Source organism: Oncorhynchus mykiss, chromosome 3, assembly GCF_013265735.2.
Source record: "Oncorhynchus mykiss isolate Arlee chromosome 3, USDA_OmykA_1.1, whole genome shotgun sequence".
In the NCBI taxonomy this organism is placed as follows: domain Eukaryota; kingdom Metazoa; phylum Chordata; class Actinopteri; order Salmoniformes; family Salmonidae; genus Oncorhynchus; species Oncorhynchus mykiss.
This window is the reverse complement of record NC_048567.1, coordinates 70989103-71009969: the sequence shown is the minus strand read 5'-3', so window position 1 is coordinate 71009969 and position 20867 is coordinate 70989103. Positions and strand designations below refer to the sequence as shown.

Genomic DNA, 20867 nt, shown 5'->3' with positions numbered 1-20867 from the left:
GGACTCAAATTGCAGATTCCCCACAAAAGACATCAATCAGAAATACATTCTCGCTCAATAACATAGCTTACGTTACATTTTAAAACATTTTAATTTATACATAAACTTGTAATGACATATGCCCTGCGTTAATTATGCACATTTATCTTGAATCTGTAGATTTTAATGTTAAAATACAAATATTTGAGTTACGTTATATACCGCAATGTCACATACCGTTTCTCAGCGGTTTAGCAATTATTTATTGTAGCCCTTCTTGAAACATTTACAACTTAACAGATGCCACTTTCGTGACTGTTTCTTTGCAGGGGCTTTGTCAGTGTAGACTCAACCTAATGTAGTAAGTGTAGAGTTGATGTCTTGTCCATAATGTCCCGGTAACACTTCCGTTTAAACTGTTCACAAATGTCATGCGATTGTGAACAACCAGAAGCCACAGCGCAGCGGTAGTTTTGGATTTGAAGATGGGGGACGATTTAGGTGATGACTGGTGGGAACAAAAGGGTAATTCTGGTAAGTTATAATATTTCTAACAGCTGGAAGTATGTGTGCCTTTGGCTGAGCAAGATACCGTCTCATATCTGTCATTGCCCTGGGTGTTTTTAAACATATCTGTAGGACAGCTAACATAGATAGCTAGTAGCTAGCTAACGAGACTCCCATGCTTGGCTATTTTGTCCATGTTTAGCTGAAGGCCTTCAAAGCAATTGCTCAACTGTCCTCTTCCGAGCACGTTTCGTGTATTTTAATATTATGCCTGCGCTGTGTTCGCCCAGAAAGTTGAGCTAGTTAGCCATAGCAACATGCGTGTATGTTCTGTTTTACACGTGTGTCTAGCTGATGGAGCTCACGAGGTATATTGTGGTAGTTGATGTTCGACGCGTTTTTAGACCTGTACCACAGATCTCGATAGTTTAATATTTCCAAAATTTTAATCTGTTACGAACAGAGTGGACTAAGTTTTGTAGACTCTACCCTTTGCAAAAGTAAAAAATAAATGCGTTTATGAGTACAAGGGCGAATTGTTATTACACACGTGCAGTTCAAAGAAGGCGTTCCCTAACAGAAAAATGCAAATAAGATTTTTATAACAAAACCAAGGTAGACCACAGCCTGATCGTTTCCAATGGGAACAAATGAGCCATAGTGGGCAGAGCCAAGCACGCAAGGAGGGAAGCAGAGCCAAGAGATCCTATTGGTGCGTTCTAGCATCATCTGCATATTTTCTTTATGGAACAACTACTCTTTGATGTGTAACTCAATTCGCTTTTGCACTCCTTCTAAACAATGCAATAGTGGGGTTTTTTTTATTGCCAAGGTTAAAGTTTAGTACACTGTTCATAACATATTCTAGTTCTGGAAACATTAAATGTTTTAATTTTACCTTTATTTAACCAGGCAAGTCAGTTAAGAACAAATTATTATTTTCAATGATGGCCTAGGAACAGTGGGTTAACTGCCTGTTCAGGGGCAGAACGACAGATTAGTACCTTGTCAGCTCGGGGGTTTGAACTTGCAACCTTCCGGTTCCTAGTCCAACGCTCTAACCACTAGGCTACCCTGCCGCCCCAGGATGAGAACATATACGGAATGTCGGCCAAAATCTATCTAGTTCAATCTTCTCCCACTGCCACTTTGTGGAAACACCTAGCGGATGCCTCACATTTAAATATCCAGTGAAATATCTGTTTCATTGTTCTACAGTTCATATCTGTGCCAATGTCATGCTTGGCTCTGCCCACCTCCTTGCTTGCTCTGCGGACTATGATTAATTTGCTCCCATCGGAAACGACAGGCTGTGGTCTATCTTGGGTTAGTTATAAAAATCTTTGCCTGAACCAGAGAGAACTCTAATCCATTCTCTGTACAGGATATAATGTGCCGAAGAGACTGGCCTTTCTGCCATCTTTAAATATGAATATTCTATCATGAATGTTAATGCGCTTGAAGAGAACAGAGGATTTGGTCCTGATTATATCACCCTCACAGCTGTCCTCCAATCACAATAATTATTCAAATATTTGAACTTTTTTCTCCACAGAACATGTTGGTATCTGGTTGCTAAGCAACCATATTGTTTGTCCGGATGAAACCAGTATGTCAAAAGTTGCTAGCTCACATCTACATTCTCAAACTAAATACATACTGCAGTTCCAACCACAAAACGTCAAAATACAACAGCTTGCCTAACTAACAGCAAAATGATTGTTTTTGACTTTGTTATAAATTCTAATTCTACTTTTGAGGCTCCACATGTTGTCATGGAAAATATGAAAGTTATTTCCAAAACCAATGAGCATCCAGCACATTGAATGTTGAGATTGACGAAAGGCCTGTCTCTTTGGCAATGACAGAGAGGTAAAGAATGGAATGTTAGCTAAAGAGACTGGTACTCGGACTATAGTCTTAGTTGGTAGTAATAAGGAATTCCTCTCGACTACGCCTACAAATTGGGGAAAACCAACATTCTTTCCCGTTGACCTCCTGTTGTAAAAGAGGCAACTTTTTCGTAGATTTTTTGTTATACAGAAATAACTAAACATCCTGAAAAGCTGCTGTGGTGTTCAATGTACATGTAGCCAGGTCAAATCCCAACCCATGGTTTGCAATAATCCCATGTAGAGAAATAGAGCCTACGATAAGAGCTCTGTGGCTTCACGCTATTTGGCATGGGAGAGTGTGAAATGTGGGGACACGGTGTCGAAGTAGGCTACACGTAGACACGGGTGTAGAAAATGTTTATTTCCAAGTAATACATTTTAACTTCTTTGGTACAGTCCGTTTGTAACTCCACTCATTAACCTCTCTTGGGTAGGGGGCGGTATTTTGACGTCCGGAAGTTATTCAGGCCCAGAAGCTAGGATATGCATATAATTGGTAGATTTGGATAGAAAACACTCTAAAGTTTCTAAAACGGTTAAAATGTCTGTGAGTATAACATAACTGATATGGCAGGCAAAACCCAGAGGAGGACAACAACCCCCCCCCCCCCCCCCCCCCAAAAAAAAAAAAAAAAATCGGCCTACCTCTATTTTCAATGGCTATCACTTATAAGGCCAAGTCCTCCCAGATTGCAGTTCCTAGGGCTTCCACTAGTTGTCAACAGTCTTTAGAAAGAGTGTCAGGCTGGTTTTTGAAAAAATGAGACCGAAATTGTAGGTTCTTCTAGGTGGCTGTAGTGTTTCCAAGCGTGTGGAAGAGAGCACGTTCTTTGGTATTTTTCACCGGTAAAGACAATAACTATTCTGTCTCAAATTGTATAGTTTATTTGCGTATTATGGTACCTAAGGTTTGATTATAAATGTTGTTTGGAGAAGTTTATTAGTTTTGTATGAATTTTGATGGAGGGAAACTGGTTTACATTGTTGACTGAAGTGCCGCTAAACTGAGTTTTTATGGATATAAAGAAAGACATTATCGGACAAAAGGACCATTTGTGATGTAACTGGGACCTTTTGTAGTGCCAACAGAAGAAGATCATCAAAGGTAAGGCATTTTTTATATCGCTATTTCTGACTTTCGTGTCGCCCCTTCCTGGTTGAAATGTTTTTCATGTGTTTGTATGCGGGGCGCAGTCCTCAGATAATCGCATGGTTTACTTTCGCCGTAAAGCCTTTTTGAAATCTGACACAGCGGCTGGATTAACAAGAAGTTAAGCTTTATTTTGATGTATTACACTTGTGATTTTATGAAAGTAAAATATTTATAATACTCTAGTTTGAATTTCGCGCTCTGCAATTTCACAGGATATTGGCCAGGTGGGACGATACCGTCCCACCTGCCCATAACAAGTTAATTGTAGCTCTATAGTCTTTGTTCGTGTTGTTGGTCTTGGCTAGCTTAACCTTTTCACATGTGAGTTCCAAATATCTCTAACGATCGCCCCAGCGTGAGTTGTTTTATGCACAGGATGTCAGAATTCACTCACTGTTCCAAAATGTGATTGTTACCCAACAGGACAGTTAACACGCTCTGCCTGCTAATTATCTATAGGCTATGTTTCAATTTTTCAATTTCCACGTATTTTCTAATAAGTTTAATTTTTTAACTACAGTTTGAATTGAGGTGTGCTCCGCTTCCTTATTAATTCGCATAGAAGTAGCCTATTTCAGTGTTTCGGACGATTTATGTTTGAAGCTTTACTGAGCCGGACAAACCTCTCTCTTCCACGAGAGCCCAAGCACTTCACCAATGTTTCCCCCGACATTTGCACAGTCTTGCAGGAATTGGCATATTTTCTGGCTGGTGCTCGCATTGCCTTCCTTGTTGTTTTCCTTACAAATAATAACTTTGGACATGTGTGCGTTCCTATTTTTTTATTTTATTTAACCTTTTATTTAACTAGGCATGTCAGTTAAGAACAAATTATTATTTACAATGACAGCCTACCAAAAGGCAAAAGGTCTCCTGCGGGGATGGGGGCTGGGATTAAGAATATAGGACAAAACAAACATCATGACGAGACACCACAACACTACATAAAGAGAGACCTAAGACAACAACATAGCTGCAACGCATGTCAACACAGCATGGTAGAAACACAACATGGTAGCAACACAGCATGGTAGAAACACAGCATGGTAGAAACACAACATGGTAGAAACACAACATGGTAGAAACACAGCATGGTAGAAACACAGCATGGTAGAAACACAGCATGGTAGAAACACAGCATGGTAGAAACACAGCATGGTAGAAACACAGCATGGTAGAAACACAGCATGGTAGAAACACAACATGGTAGAAACACAGCATGGTAGAAACACAGCATGGTAGAAACACAACATGGTAGAAACACAACATCGTAGAAACACAGCATGGTAGAAACACAGCATGGTAGAAACACAGCATGGTAGAAACACAGCATGGTAGAAACACAGCATGGTAGAAACACAGCATGGTAGAAACACAACATGGTAGAAACACAGCATGGTAGAAACACAGCATGGTAGAATCACAACATGGTAGAAGAACAAAACATGGTACAAACATAATTGAGCACAGACAACAGCAAGAAGGTAGAGACAACAATGCATCACACAAAGCACCCACAACTGCCAGTAAGAGTGTTCATGATTGAGTCTTTGTCCAGTTTGAGTGTTTTTTTTTTCATCTTGTTCCAGTTGCTAGCTGCAGCGAACTGAAAGACGAGCGACCCAGGCATGCGTGTGCTTTGGGGACCTTTAGCAGAATGTGACTGGCAGAACGGGTGTTGTATGTGGAGGATGAAGGCTGCAGTAGGTATATCAGATAGAGGGGAGTGAGGCCTAAGAGGGTTTTATAAATAAGCATCAACCAGTGGGTCTTGCAACGGGAGATTAGAGATTACCAATTTACAGAGGAGAATAGAGTGCAGTGATGTGTCCTATCAAAGTAAGGGCCTTATTTTCTGTATGTCGTGGTGATCCTACTGTAGCATACGTACGTATGTATGTATGTATGTATGTATGTATGTATGGATGGAGCATATTGTATTTACAGTTTTAGCCACATGTTTTCAAGCACTGGTGACAAATGATGCATTCCGAATATTGCATAGATTGTAATGGACACCTATGATGTGTGAAAAAGGTTGTACTGATTTATATTGAGATAATGCTATTTGCCATGTGTGGCTCCATGTTTGTTGACATTATACAATTAATTCTGGGTGTCATTTGAACGTCTGTCAGACCAAAGATGTTATAATGAGGTGAAGGGTAAACCTCTGGAAGGGAAGTGAATGATCATAGACGACACACCCCCCTTCAACATGCATACTGCAAACAGACCAAACTCATCTTGTCTCCTCTTATTATCCTTGGTTGACGGGAGAAAAAACACAAAAACATGGCGGAGCGCACAAACTACCCATCAGATTACTTTCAATTTCTAGAAAGTGTTTTACTAAATTATTTTTTATCAATTGTGAGCTCACCCATGATTAATTCTAAATAGTAACGGCTATTTGCTAATTCATATTGTGTTTTCTGACAGCCAGTTATCCAAATATGACTGCTTGTGTTACGTCAATCTTTCTTCAGTTAGAGCTAGGACTAATGTAGCCTACATTTTCGGGTTTGGATGATTGTGTATGCTATCTCTACTTCTGTGAATGTCTGAACATCGCATCCCAAAATAAACTGGTCGCATTCAGGACATAACTTCGTAAGGACTGTGTTTGTGCAAAATATTTCTATGAAAAAATAGTGTGGCAAGCTTAAATGCTGACTTGTGTCAATATAAACTGGATATTCTAAATAAGCGTTCTAATCACACCGGTTTGAGCGTACACTGCCACGACTTACCGTTCTTTATGCAGCTTCAATTGTCAAACAAAATTGGAAATTGTTGCTCCTCCATTGGTCATTTTCTTCCCGCATGTTTTGCAAGTTGAAATCCATTTTTTGTTGATACATTGTCATCTTTATATCCGAAAATAATAATTTGGGGTATCATCTTTCCAAGGGCTCCATCTGAACTCACCTACCGACGTTCCTCCACGCACTTTTTCTCAGCTGGCACAATTTGATTGGTTGCTGTCCGATTCAAACTGTAATCCATTAAATGAAGAGTTGATGCGCTGCACACGTATTTTAATAGCATCATTTTTAATATTTGGACTTGCGGAGGGTGTCTGGTCGAGTCATAAGGTACAAGTCATGAGTCATTGGGGTTGCAAGTCATCATATTTGTGACCCGAGCCCACACCTCCTAGTTATAAGTGAAATAATCTGTCTGTAAACAATTGTTGGAAAAATTACTTGTGTCATGCACAAAGTAGATGTCCTAACCGACTTGCCAAAACTATAGTTTGTTAACAAGAAATTTGTGGAGTGGTTGAAAAACGAGTTTTAATGACTCCAACCGAAGTGTGCCAACTTCCTACTTCAACCGTACTTGTCGAGTATGAACATGCTCCTACTTAGACAACTTTAAAGGTGCTACATATTTAGGGTTGTGTTGATAGTCAGTATGATTAAATTTAATATAGTGATTTTCTCCCTGTGTCTATATATTGTGATGTGCAAGAATATACCCTATTTGAGCTTTACCAATCAATCTTGCAGTATTATCAGTTGCGCTGTTTCAATATGTTGTACATTAATTAAATAAGCCTTATTTCTCCTTCCATACAAATATTATTTTAATGAGAATGCAACTATAATATTGTAAATAAGCACAAAAATTGCCCAGTCTGGAATGACTGTCATTAACGGCGCAAAACTATTATATCGGATATGGTGGTATTTGGAGTAACATATCATAGAAGAAGTCTCCCCAAATATCTCCCAACCCTACTACACATAGGAGTATTTTTTTTTAGCATTGTATTTTTTGCATAGTGTAGGGAATCATTGTACCATCAAATCACTGGGACATATCTTTTTACAGATGTTTGAAGCTGGTAGACTAAAACTACTTTTGGTTCAACAACTTGAAACAGCTGTAAAAAATATATTTTTTGTTATTGAAAATGTATGTCACAGTGATTTAGATGGTACAATGATTCTGTACACTATTCAGTGCTTGTTTTCACATATAAACTGAAATTGAGAAAACAGTGTAGAATTTTATCTACCAGAGCAGTTTCCACTAGATAGTACAGCCACAAAGTTTGATAACAGATGTCGCTCTGGCTGGAGAAATCAATAGGCGAATATCACAGCCAATCACAACACTGGCAGGTAAGTAACAGTGTGAAACACTATTAGCACCAGATATATTATGGATGTTTTCTGAAAATACAAAGTAGCACCTATAAAAGAGATTTTAAATAGACCATCAGGAAATTGATAGATTGTGCCAATGGCATAATACATTCTTTATTGATTTACACAGCACTAGTGCAAGCATTTGGTTTCAAATATTATATCACCTACAATGTGTTATTTCCCTAGTTAGTAAAATAGGGAATTGTCTCAGATGTAGTTACATCTTTTCCATCTGCAATGTTCTGAACATTTCCCCTGAATTCACCCCAGCCGTGTCTATTGTGGTGCTCAGAATGTGGTGGGTTAGTTTCTCATGTTGAACACAGTCTGACCGTTCACTGTTTTCCCAGATTGCATGGCGGCGGCATGCGGCTGTCCTTTGCTCTGTCCAGTGTTAGTAGTGCTGTTTGTCCCTCTCGGCATACTGTAGCCTTTGGTTTGGGGATCCTGGTGGGGCCGGGCTTCAGAATTGCAGGAACCTGGCGAGTGGAAATAGAAACTTGTCAACAGGAGTCTTTCCTGATCAGTTACTCACACAAAACAGGGTTTCTGTTAGGACCGGCAATATTTTTCATTTACTGGACCCATGTGCGTTGGGTGCGCAGCCTGGTTAGGGCGTCCACCCACGGTGCTCAGAGTGACAGAAATCACATTTTAGAATATGGTAATTGATATGAACAGAACATGCAAGTCAAGGATGCAACGATGTGTGGTCCTTCTTGCCGAATTCGGATGTGCTCTTTAAACATAACTGTCCACATTTACGTTTCCTCAGCGAACAAGAGGAATAACAAACAGCAAGATTACTATGTCAATCTACTGTAGTAGAAAATATTAGGCTACATATTCTATTGGTCAGCTTGTTTGGTGAGTGCGAGCCTTTTCCAAACAGACTCTTTGACAGTTGTGGGATGATAGATACCAAATTCATAGGCTATTTTGAAGCAAGGCAAGACATGCATCATAACATATATTAAAATGTCCAGGCTTCGAACAATAATTATGTTTTCAAAATGCATACTTCCTCCAGCTCATTGCAAAGTGGTGTATGACGCGCTGATGAAGCCTGCCTTCCGTTGGTGTTTGATGCTGCGTTCAAAACAACTCAAATCTGAAATCTCCGACTTCCAACTTCAGTTTGTTCAAGGCAACTGGGACAGAAAAAAATTGCTACTGGGTAAGGAAACTGAGGGAAAAAATTGTTTTGAACGGTCATCCAACTCGGAATTCCCACTCGGGAACTCGGGCCTCTTTCTAGAGCTCTGACTTTCCGACCTGAAGTTCGCTGAGGTCATGATTTGACCTCGTATTTTTCAGAGATCCCAGTTGTCTTGAAAGCACCACAAGATGCTGCAGCATCCGCTCTTGCTCTGTCTGACAGATTTTCCACTCAGACACTATGCTGTATGTGTGTGATACATAACGGATATACTGTACAGGTGTCAATTTTATTCCACTAAATTATGCAAATTAACCTGTAGACCGATAAGCATGACCAGTCAAATTTATTTTCAACTGCTATTTCCATCCACGATTAGGCTAAAAAGCATTATTTTGCAATGGGATATTTTCTTGGCCAGAGTCAACTTTATTTATCTGCTTTATTTGTGCACCAAACCCTGACACGCATACACACAGTCATGATGGTTTTTTCACTGATTGAAAATAGAAAAAACCCAGAGTCTCTCATTTTTTCCATTGCTTGACGTTGACAGTCTGTCAGTAGGGGTGCAGCTGAACCATTCTGGCTGCCATAGCTCTGACATCACCCACTAGCGCTGCCATTGTAGGGCTTTGCATCATCACACACTGCCAAAGCAGAGTTCAATCAGTATTTGATCTGATGCTTCGAAGACACCCAATAACTGTCACATCAAAATGACTGAGCACCTGAGGAAGCTCTTAAATTCGCTTCTTTGTCTATATCCATCTCCTTTACCCCCCCCCCCCCCCCTCCATCTCCCTGTGTCTATATCCATCTCCTTTACCCCCCTCCATCTCCCTGTCTATATCCAACTCCTCTACCCCCTCCATCTCCCTGTGTCTATATCCATCTCCTTTAAATCAAATCAAATCAAATGTATTTATATAGCCCTTCGTACATCAGCTGATATCTCAAAGTGCTGTACAGAAACCCAGCCTAAAACCCCAAACAGCAAGCAATGCAGGTGTAGAAGCACGGTGGCTAGGAAAAACTCCCTAGAAAGGCCAAAACCTAGGAAGAAACCTAGAGAGGAACCAGGCTATGTGGGGTGGCCAGTCCTCTTCTGGCTGTGCCGGGTGGAGATTATAACAGAACATGGCCAAGATGTTCAAATGTTCATAAATGACCAGCATGGTCAAATAATAAGGCAGAACCGTTGAAACTGGAGCAGCAGCACGGGCAGGTGGACTGGGGACAGCAAGGAGTCATCATGTCAGGTTTACCCCCCTCCATCTCCCTGTGTTTATATCCATCTCTTTACCCCCCCCCCCCCCCCCCCCCATCTCCCTGCGTCTATATCCAACTCCTCTACCCCCCTCCATCTCCCTGTGTCTATATCCATCTCCTTTATCCCCCCATCTCCCTGTGTCTATATCCATCTCCTTTACCCCCCCATCTCCCTGTGTCTATATCCAACTCCTTTACATTTCACGTATAACCCTGTTTCTTGTCTGCATCGAAGTAGCGGTCCTTGTACCTAGCATCTAGCATGGTGGCAACACAGTAAAGAGGCTCAGAGAGAATGCCACCAAAAAACTTGTTCACAGCCTCAAGTACTTTTGTAAGTTTTAAACCCACGGTTTGTTGGCAGTTTTGATGAGCAGGTGTTTCAATGCCATGACAGAGGGTGTCACATCTGCTACAGACGCAGTTGATGAGCTTATTTCTCCAGTCAGTTGTTCAAATGGCACTAGGAGTGTGTTCATGTTTCAAACATGTTCTCAAATGCCATTGAAATGGCAGCAGCGGTATGAGAACTAGCACATTCTTGAGCATGCAATACAGCTTTCTTCTGTATGAAATCCTCGTCGACCCACTGTGCTGCCAGACTCCGCATGCTCATGGGGCTGACATCGCTGGTCCAAATATCAGTCCATAGCAAGTAGCATAATGAATTCTATTATTTTGGCGCTAATGGATTTCACCTTTTGAGTTGTCTCGCGGATAATTTCTTACTCTTTCAAATGACTGCTCAACTTGTTTAGTTGTTGGAAGTGTGCGCTTAGTATTTTTCTGCTGTTGTTCTGTGTATCGATGTATTTTCCATGGTGTCGTTACGTTATATATGCACAGCAGCTTTGTCATCGGTTTTGCACATCGCCGTTAAACTAGACATCGGGCCGAGGTTGGCATTTTTTAGCGAATTTATTCCGATTCCGATATGCTCACCGACATATTGTGCATCCCTAGTCAAAGATTTCTTTCTGCCACTGTGTACACTCTGTTTATGGCCAAATAGCATTCTAGTTTCCTATTATTATTATTTTTTTGTTAATTCCTTCCAATGTGTCAAGTAATTATCTTTTTCTTTTCTCATGATTTTTGTTGGGTCTAATTGTGTTGCTGTCCTGAGGCTCTGTGGGTTCTGTTTGTGAACAGAGCCCCAGGACCAGCTTGCTTAGGGAACTCTTCTCCAGGTTCATCTCTCTGTAGGTGATGGCTTTGTTATGGAAGGTTTTGGAATCGTTACATTTCTGCACTGCATGCATTATTTAGTGTTTTACGTTAAGCGGAGGATATGTTTGGTGAATGCTTTGTCCCATTTTGTGAATTTTTGGTTGGTGAGCAGACCCCAGACCTCACATCAATAAAGGGAAATGGGTTCTATAACTGATTTGAAGTATTTTTAGCTTGACTTCAGATTCTAGTAGTGTGAGGCTGGGTGCAATGTCATGTTTTTCCCCCAACACCACTTTCCATCAATTTGTATAGCAGACCCTCATTCCAAATTGTTTCAAATGCTTTTTTGAATTCATCAAAGCATGAGAATACTTTGCGTTTGTTTGTCAGTTAGGATGTGCACGGTGAATACGTGGTCTGTTTGATAAAAAGCCAATTTGACATTTGCTCAGTACATTGTTTTCGCTGAGGACATGTACAGACGTATCCTCCGTCTGCTATTAATGATAATGCAGAGGATTTTTCGAAGGTTGCCGTTGATGCATATCCCACTGTTATTGGGGTCAAATTTGTCTCCACTTTTGTGGATTGGGGTGATCAGTCCTTGGTTCCAAATATTGGGGAAGATGCCAGAGCTAAGGATGATGTTAAAGAGTTTAAGTATAGCCAATTGGAATTTGTGGTCTGTATATTTTATCATTTCATTGAGGATACCATCAACATCACAGGCCTTTTTGGGTTGGGAGGGTTTGTATTTAGTCCTGTAGTTCATTCAATGTAATTGGAGAATCCAGTGGGTTCTGGTTAGAAGTCGACCGATTATGATTTTCCACCGCCGATACGATTATTGGAAGACCAAAAACAACCGATACCGATTTAAAATAAATAAATATATATATATATATATATATATATATATATATATAATTATTTTTTTTACAACAATACTTAATGAACACTTATTATAACGCAATATAATACATCAATAAAATATATTTAGCCTCAAATATATATTTTTTAATAATAGATTAAAAATAAAAAATAACAGATAAAATAACCGATAAATAAAAAATAATGAAACATGTTCAATTTCATTTAAATAATGCAAAAACACAGTGTTGGAGAAGAAAGTAAAAGTGCAATATGTGCCATGTATAAAAGTTAACGTTCCTTGCTCAGAACATGAGAACATATGAAAGCTGGTGGCTCCTTTTAACATGAGTCTTTAATATTCTGACTGACTGACTGAGTTTGTGGCTGTAAGGCCTCTGATGTATGGCCTGAGTTAAGGCATAATCGTTCCAAAATGTCATCAGGCCTGGTCACGGCCTCGCCAAGTGATATCATCAGCACTGGAAACGCTTCATCTATGTCAGGTTCTGTCTGTCTGCTCCTGATGGCTCCCAGCTAGTCTTCTCTCCTCTGGTGTTTATAATGGTAGGATTCAGCTTGTCACCATAGATACAGGATACTGCATTAGAAGTCTGTTTCTCTGTTCTTCAGCTGAGTCTTTCTTTTCTTTTACATTTTGTACCTTTATTTAACTAGGCAAGTCAGTTAAGAACAAATTCTTATTTACGATGACGGCCTAGGCCGGCTTAACCCTAACCCGGACCACGCTGGGCCAATTGTGCGCCACCGATTCAAACCAGGGTCTGTAGTGACGCCTCTAGCACTCAGACAACTGCACAACTCGGGGGCCCCTTTTCTTTGAAGCTTAAAAGTACTATTCCTTACTTCCCTCTGTAGAGTACGTATGCTCTGTGTCTGTCTCCGTCACAACTTTGTGTGTGTGCTTCTTATCCTTGACTATCTCGGCTTAGGCGATATGTTTGTTTGTGGTTGAATTGCTTGCCCAAATAAGGCTACAGACTCAGTTGATTTATTTTCACATTGGAACACTGATCCTCGAAATAGATCACGTTTGGGAAAAAATGTTACCATATAAAGTAGGCCTAACCTCATTGAGTACTCAGTTAAAGTTCCCCAGGTGCGGCCCCCCCTTCCCTTCATCTAGTCTACTACACAGTGCTGCTCCCCTTTGCTCTAGTCTACTACACAGTGCTGCTCCCCTTTGCTCTAGTCTACTACACAGTGCTGCTCCCCTTTTCTCTAGTCTACTACACAGTGCTGCTCCCCTTTGCTCTAGTCTACTACACAGTGATGTCCCCCTTTGCTCTAGTCTATTACACAGTGCTGTCCCTCTTTGCTCTAGTCTACTTCACAGTGCTGTCCCCCTTTGCTCTAGTCTTTTTCAGTGCTGTTCTCCTTTGCTCTAGTCTACTACACAGTGCTGCCCCTCTTTTGTTCTAGTCGACTTCACAGTGCTGTTCTCCTTTGCTCTAGTCTACTACACAGTGCTGCCCCCCTTTTGCTCTAGTCTACTACACAGTGCTGCCCCCCTTTTGCTCTAGTCTACTACACAGTGCTGCTCCCCTTTGCTCTAGTCTACTACACAGTGCTGCTCCCCTTTGCTCTAGTCTACTACACAGTGCTGTTCTCCTTTGCTCTAGTCTACTACACAGTGCTGCCCCCCTTTGCTCTAGTCTACTACACAGTGTTGCCCTTTGCTCTAGTCTACTTCACAGTGCTGTTCCCCTTTGCTCTAGTCTACTACACAGTGCTTTTTATCTGAGCTGAGATTTCCTGTGTATCATTGGATATGACTGCAGCCGCCACACTTACACACGGGCCTACAGAGAATACACGCATATGCTCATGCTGGGGTTGTGGTGTGGTAGAGATGAATTGGTGATGACATCAGCCTGTGAATCTCACTGATCCAAGCACATATGTTGGAATTTACTGCTGTTTTTTTCTGTCCCATTAATCCCTATTGGTTTGTGAGCCTCTTAACACAGAGGATGGTAAAATCCTTTGTGTTAAAAATCAATTCTGACACTTTTCAACCTCATTCATCATCTCTAGCACCAAACCAGTGTCTACGTATGTGAAAACAGCACATTTATATGATCTGTGGTTAAAAAGATAAGAAGAAAGTCCTAAAAAAAATGCTTCTGTGACGTCACAGGGTAGGATTAAAAGTAAAAGACGGTGATTTTCAAAACCTGAAAGTTGTTTCTAGCCCAAGGGAGGGGATTTTCTTGCTCCCTACACCACCTCTAATGTCAGTGTTTGAAAATAACAGTATAAAAAATGTCATTGGGTATAACTTTTTAGTGAATTTTTTTTCCTAGAAAACAAATGTACTGTTATCACATTTATTGACACAGGTATTGTGCTGTAGATAATGCAAAATGAGGTTGAAAAGTTGTGGATTTGATCTTTTAGGTCTCAGTGAGTATTAAAATTGAGAGCATTAAAAACGATATCCAACTTCCAATTGCTATTTTCAACCATTTCGGAGTTACAATGACCACGTTTACATGCGCTCAGTATTCTTAATAGTAACTCATATCACTCTTCAGGTCTTATTTGGGGTACGCTGTTTACATGCACCTCTTGATATCCCACCCGCAAGTATCCCTATAGTCATGAATAAACAGAATATTCCTCATTTAAGTTCATATGAGTTAAATGGAATAGTAACTGAAATATGGAGGCCTACAACCTCTCACATGAAGCATAATATAATATTAACTCCTGCAGAATATTGCATTTCTTGCAGTAACATTATAGAATAAAATGTCATTTTGTCTTGGGAACAGAAGTGGAGAAATTATTTATTTCAGCGTCTCTTGAGAAAATGTGAATGTGTCTGTAATGTGTTGTCTTTGACAGTAATGCAAGTAGACAGTATTTCAACAGCACAAACAACCTGGTCTCAGAGCATTTTGTATTATTCTGTAAGTAAATCAGGGACACTCCATTTCGTATGATATGTTACAAATTACAAATCATTATTACATTTTATGAATGTGCAAAATGTACAATATGTTACGAATTCTAGGTAGCTGGCTAATGTTAGCTGGGTTAGGGGTTAGGGTTAAGTTTAACATGCAAAGTAGCTATAAAGTAGTTAAAGTTGCTAATTAACTAAAATGCTAAAGTTGTCCGTGATGAGATTCAAAACAGAACTTTACCGGTGTTAACTACATTACTAATGCATTCATTCTATCAATTAAGACGTTCTGGTGAGCACCACTATATTTAGTCTCAAAGGGCAACAGGTTGTGACAGAAGAGAAGCTGCATGTATCTAACTACAGTTGACAAACAATAGTCTACCAAATGTTGGAAATCATACATTTCCCTACCAAATATCCAAAATTATCAGCAGAACGTTGTCTAAATTATGGGTGAAAGTAGCCAGTAGTCTATACGGTCCAGTATGGAGGATCAGCAAAATACATGATTATGGAATTATAATGGTGGATGGAACTGTGCAGGTAGCCTAGTTTTGAAGTGATTTGTTTGTCATCCATGATATGCAAAACTGAGCCTGCGTAGACCGCAGTAAATGGGATAAGATGTTTACATGCCACAATATCCCGTCCAAGATCCGCATATCCCAGGCATCTTATCCGGGTTTAATAACTCATCAAAAGGGAACCATTGTGCTCTCCCAGAAGCTTAGCTGGTGCGTGAAACACGCAAATTTATCCCGCGGGTTTTTCATAACCCTTTTTCTCCACAATTTCAATCTTGTCTCATCGTTGCAACTCCCCAAAGGGCTTGGGAGGTGAACCCTACGGGACTCCCGATCACGGCCGGTTGTGATACAGCCCAGGATTGAATCCGGGTCTGTAGTGACGCCTCTAGCACTTCAATGCAGTGCTTTAACCGCTGCGCTACTCGGGATGCCCCAGGATGTGATGTTTTTTATATGTGTCAACTCAAAAACGGGAGACTTAAGTATCCTGATTAATAGTGGGATATTGGTGCACAAGTATTTCACAGTGAATGAGACTCATCAGAAAAATATAAAGCCTAATTAACAAACGTGTTTAGCCTAAGTAATATAAATATAAAATACATCCTATTGTAGACTTATAGTCAAATATTAATTAGGAAATGGCCTTTAGTAAATGGACAACAGGGGAAACAACAAACGTTTTTAATGGTTAAATGTAACAAGGTATAGGGAATTATTAAATGCACATATCAGAAATGTGGGAGGCTATATTTGTAAGTAGTAGTCTTGAATAGATTTAGCTGACCATTTCACATTCAGTGCAGGTGTGAGTCCAGACAGGATTAGATAAGTGCATTCTCATGCACACAGTTATGTAACAATACACTTATTATGATGATGATGTGGCTGTTCAGACAGGCTGGTTAGGGCTGATTCTCTGTTGCTTTTCTGGTGAAAGGGACTCAGGGTTGGGTAAGGGAAGCTAGGTCACTAGAGGCTGGATGGAGGTGGGCGTTTCAATCATAAGGGCAACTTACTGTAATGTATGAGGGTCGTGCGACAGGGGTGTTGGCAGGGGTTATGGTGATGCTACTGGTGATCTTGCTGCCGCCTTTGATGTGGCAGCCATTGGTCAGTACTGGCGTCCTTGGTTCCTGTCCGGGGGTGTGGTACGGTCCCCCAGACTGGCTCTGAGTTATACCGTTAATCGACTGGATATAGGGGCTCCCAAGATGGATGTGGATCTTGTTGTCCTCTGTGGTGATGACGCTGGGACCAGTGCTGTTAGACCTCTGGAGCTGCCAACCGTTCCGCCTCTCCGGGCTCACACGAAACATGGCTTGACCTATGACCTCACTGGATTCAAGCGATCCAGTACTGACTGTTACCATCTGGATGGGAGAGCCGGTGTAGTCAGGTGACGCTGACCTGGAGGAGTCTGGGGAGTTTACAGTGATGGGGGTCATGGTGAGAGGGGAGAGGGCTCTTTCAGGGCTGCCAAATCCCTCTGGGGGCAGGGAGCTCTTTGTTCTGGCCACTGGGGAGATGGCAGTGTTTGGGATGATGGTGAATCTCTGTTTTGGTGGGGCTCCGCTGGTGGGGATAACTGCGGTGCTGGTATAGGATGTGGTATTGTCGGCGGTGGGGCTGCTGATCTCCAGTGTGGCCGTGTTGTGCCCATGGTCCGGCGTTACCTTGATGTGTAAGGACTGCCCCGGGGTGTGTGCAAGCGTCACATCTCCTTTCTGGACAAAGTTACCCTGTAACAATTTGCCGTTAATGGTATAGGGGTTGTCCTTGTCGTTAGGTGAAAGTTTGCTGAATGGCCTCACATTACTGTTTTGGTGGTTCAAGCTTTCAATGCTTGTTAGCGGAGGCGAGTTGCACTTAAGGTCAAGATCCTCGTTTTGATTTGGGTCCTCTCCATCGATCTCCTCATACAGTTTACAGCTGAGCGCCAGCGGAGTCAGGCTCTTGTAGTCAGGTGGCAGGGTGTCTGCAGGCTCCGTCTGCACCTCCTTGGTGGACAGGTGGAGGTCTAAGAAGCGTCGACCAGTCATGCCGGGCCGGAGGCTCTTGCTGACTCGCCGGTACCTGTCCAGCTCATGGGTCAGTCCCTCCATCTCTCTGGCCAGCTCCCTGTTCCTGACCTCCTGCTGGGTCAGCCTCTTCTGCAGGGTAGAGCTGTCCATTTGCACTCGACAGATGGAATCCTCCGTCCCCATCAGCCACTGGACCTTCTCCTTGAGAGCCTCCACCTCCCTTTTGAGGAGGACAGACCTGACCTGCTCCTCCTGAAGTCGACTGAGGAGGAGGTGCTCCTGGTTTTTCTCCTTCTTCTCTGCCAGCTGGTACTTAGAGACCTCCTTCCTGGACTCCTCCAGCTCCACTGCCAGGGCCCTGGCTCTCTCCTGCTCCTTGAACCACCTCATCTCCAGGGAATCAAAGTCCTCCTCAGCCTTCATCAGCTCACCCTCCACCACTCCCTTCTGCATGAGTCTCCTGCTCAGTCTGTCTACCTCCTGGGTGAGTTCTTTGACTTTATTCTCTTCTTGTTGGTAGCAGTGGTTAGTGTTGTCCAGTACGGGGATCTTGACTTCTCGACAGAACTCCCCCCCTTTGACCTCCAGGACCTGAATTATCTTTTTCATGGTGCGAACTTTGCTCTGCAGACCCCCGCTCCTGTCCTCCTCTGCCCTCAGCCTCAACCGCAGCTCGTCCCGGTCTTTTGCCACTCTCTGAATCCTCTCCTCTAGCTCTGCTTTAGACCTCAGTGCCTTGCGGCTCTCCTCAATGAGTTTCTCTGTGGCTGTCGACACGCTGTCACGCTCAGCCTGCAATTTCCCATCCTTCTTCTCCAGGAGTTTCTCTTCTGTTTGCTTGACTCTCTCGGCCATGTTCTTCCTCTCTTCAACCAACACCACTGTGAGTGTTCTCAACTTGGCAAAGTCCAGTCTTAATGCCCCCTCTGATCTTTCCAGCTGGCCCTCGATGACTTCCAGTTCCCTCACCCGCACCTTGAGGGTATTCAGCTCTCCAGACAGCTGCTTGGTGCTGGCCCTCTCCTTCTCCAGGCTTCCCTTCAGTGCACTGCACTCCTGCCTGCTTTTTCCCAGAGCCGCCTCCAGTCTGTCCAGGTCACTGATCCGATCATTCAGCTTGTCCACCTCGGCCTTCAGGCTTCGGCTCTGACTGGACTCCCTCCCTAGTTTGCGGTCTAGGTCCCGGCATTGGTCTCCCATGCGGATCAGCTCCTCGTCGTTTCCTTCCATCTCCACCACTCTCCTCCTCAGCTGTTCCACTTCTGAGAGCAAGCCAGAGGTTGTTGTGCACCCTTCTCCCCTATGGCTTAGCCTATCCCTCAGCTCCTGCAGCTCCTCCTCTGCCCTCTTGAGGGCGCTCCTTGTCCCCTCCAACTCATCCAGCTGTCGGCTGAGGGCGGCCAACCGCTGACGCAGCTGTCGGTTCTGGGCATCCTCATTGGCCAGTTTGGCCATCATGGCTTCCTGGTTGAGGTGGAAGTGGGAAGCTTGTTCGCGTAACTCTGCTTCCAAGCGAATTACTTTAAGCTCCTGCTCCTTTGCCCTGGAATGGATGGAGTTTAGCTCCTGTTGGGCGTGGCCGTCAATGTCCGTCAGTTCCTGGACACGTTTGCTCTGCTGTGAAAGCTGATCTGTAAGGCGTTGCTGCTCGTCAATGACCAACAATGCAAAAGACTTGAGTTTAGTCAGCTCTTCCTTTAAAGCAGAGACCTCTTTCTCGCTCTTTTCCTCCTTTCTTTCCCTATAGGCTTTCTCCTGGATGAGCAGCAGCTTCAGCCTGTAGAAGAGGGAGACAAACAAAATGTTGTTTATATTGAAAGGTGTGGTTTAACTTAGTGATGTAGGCTAACATATTTAAAAGTCTACAACTAGACTTCTGTTCAAGGTTTACGAGCCTTTACATTCAATTAAGACATGCAATGGCTGCCTGCATTTGTCTCTGAATGCAATGTTTTCCAATGTGGAAGTCCGCCCACACTCTTTTCCCTCTGTCTACTACAGTACACTACTGAGCTGGTGAGCTAACGTTCAGACAGGAAATGTACCATGTCCTTGACGGAGACATAATTTTCTCCCTGTTCCCTGGCCTTCCGTGCTCTCTCTAGGATCAAACTCTGTTCCTAGATGGACAACTGCGTGTTATCCATCTAATTTTCCTCCGGCCTCCACGGCCCTGTCCCGCCGTGTTTACAAGGACGTTTTGACTGGCATCACAGATGGTGCTTGGTCAGGGAGCAGTTGGATAATTAAGGGGTTCCTCTACCCCTTAGTACCCTCTCTACTGCATCTTGTCCTGCCCGTGTACCTACTCTGATAGGAATTCTCCCTTGTTCCAAAGGCAATTACAGACTGGCTACATTTACAAAGTCCTCCAGGTTTCACCATACACATCGGCATAAACATGTTACACATAAATACACGCACTTTACACATACATGCACAGACACACACACTGACATTAGCATGCACAAAGCTGATGCAAGTTGACATTTTTTTAAACATTAATTTCATATTAATTTTCTGTGTTGTGGTTACAGATGCCTATAGGGTTTCTATAGGGCTAGCGTGCGGAGTTACATCATTGAGGAGTTCTGACGTTTTCTGTGAGCTCTTGCATTGATGTATTATGTTTGATTAATTTGCAATGCAATTTAGTAGTTTTATTTTCTCTAAATATTTGGGGTTGTTTTTATGAGCATTTTCTTGGCATGTCATAAGTTTAACGACAGTACAGAAATGCTAATGAGCTTGATAACTGTCAGTACTCAATGGGGATTTTCTTACACACACACAGGCCCAAAACACAGCCTAATTCTACAGTAGCTAGACAAACTGGTCACAAAGTTTACCCTTCATTTTGAACTTTTACAGGATTCCTTCATGAAAAAACTGAATGCTGTTCTCTATTAGTGCTATTTAACTTAATACGTTTCGACTTGGCACATCTTCTCACTGAAAATTCCCAAATGATTTATCACCAACATGGTTGGGAATGCTGTAAAATCCATGCCGGGAGTGCTGTGGGAAATGTGAACTGAGTTTGGGATTAGCTCATCGCTCTACCGGTAAATGTGATCAGTGATAGTAACCATACTCAACATTTTGTGTGTCTGTGTGTGAATATGTAGGCTAATGTAGCCTATCATTTCTAGTAATATCAATGAAGAGGAATATTTGATCATGATTTAGCTGCTGTATTACTGTTAGAGGCTA

The 20867-nt window shown here is 42.3% G+C and overlaps 2 protein-coding genes across 4 annotated transcripts in view; one reads left to right on the top strand and one right to left on the bottom strand.

Annotated features, from left to right (window-relative positions):
• Positions 1 to 250: 250 nt before the first annotated feature.
• The window catches only part of cmss1 (cms1 ribosomal small subunit homolog), a 59039-nt gene continuing 38422 nt past the window's right edge, over positions 251 to 20867 (top strand). The window contains exon 1 of one of the 2 annotated variants that reach the window (XM_036975071.1): positions 251 to 513. Coding sequence is in view for 1 of the 2 variants with exons in the window: in XM_021597894.2 (XP_021453569.1) it covers positions 465 to 513 (49 nt within the window). In the remaining variant the exon portion in view is untranslated. The remainder of the gene's footprint in view (positions 514 to 20867) is intronic. The other variant, XM_021597894.2, reaches the window with a different exon arrangement.
• Positions 7678 to 20867, bottom strand: part of LOC110520513 (filamin A-interacting protein 1-like) — a 40114-nt gene continuing 26924 nt past the window's right edge. The window contains exons 5-6 of one of the 2 annotated variants that reach the window (XM_021597892.2): positions 16650 to 19431; positions 7678 to 8173 (exon numbers count right to left, since the gene is read on the bottom strand). In XM_021597892.2, coding sequence (XP_021453567.2) covers positions 8030 to 8173; positions 16650 to 19431 — 2926 coding nt within the window. In that variant the 3' untranslated portion in view covers positions 7678 to 8029. The remainder of the gene's footprint in view (positions 8174 to 16649; positions 19432 to 20867) is intronic. The other variant, XM_021597891.2, reaches the window with a different exon arrangement.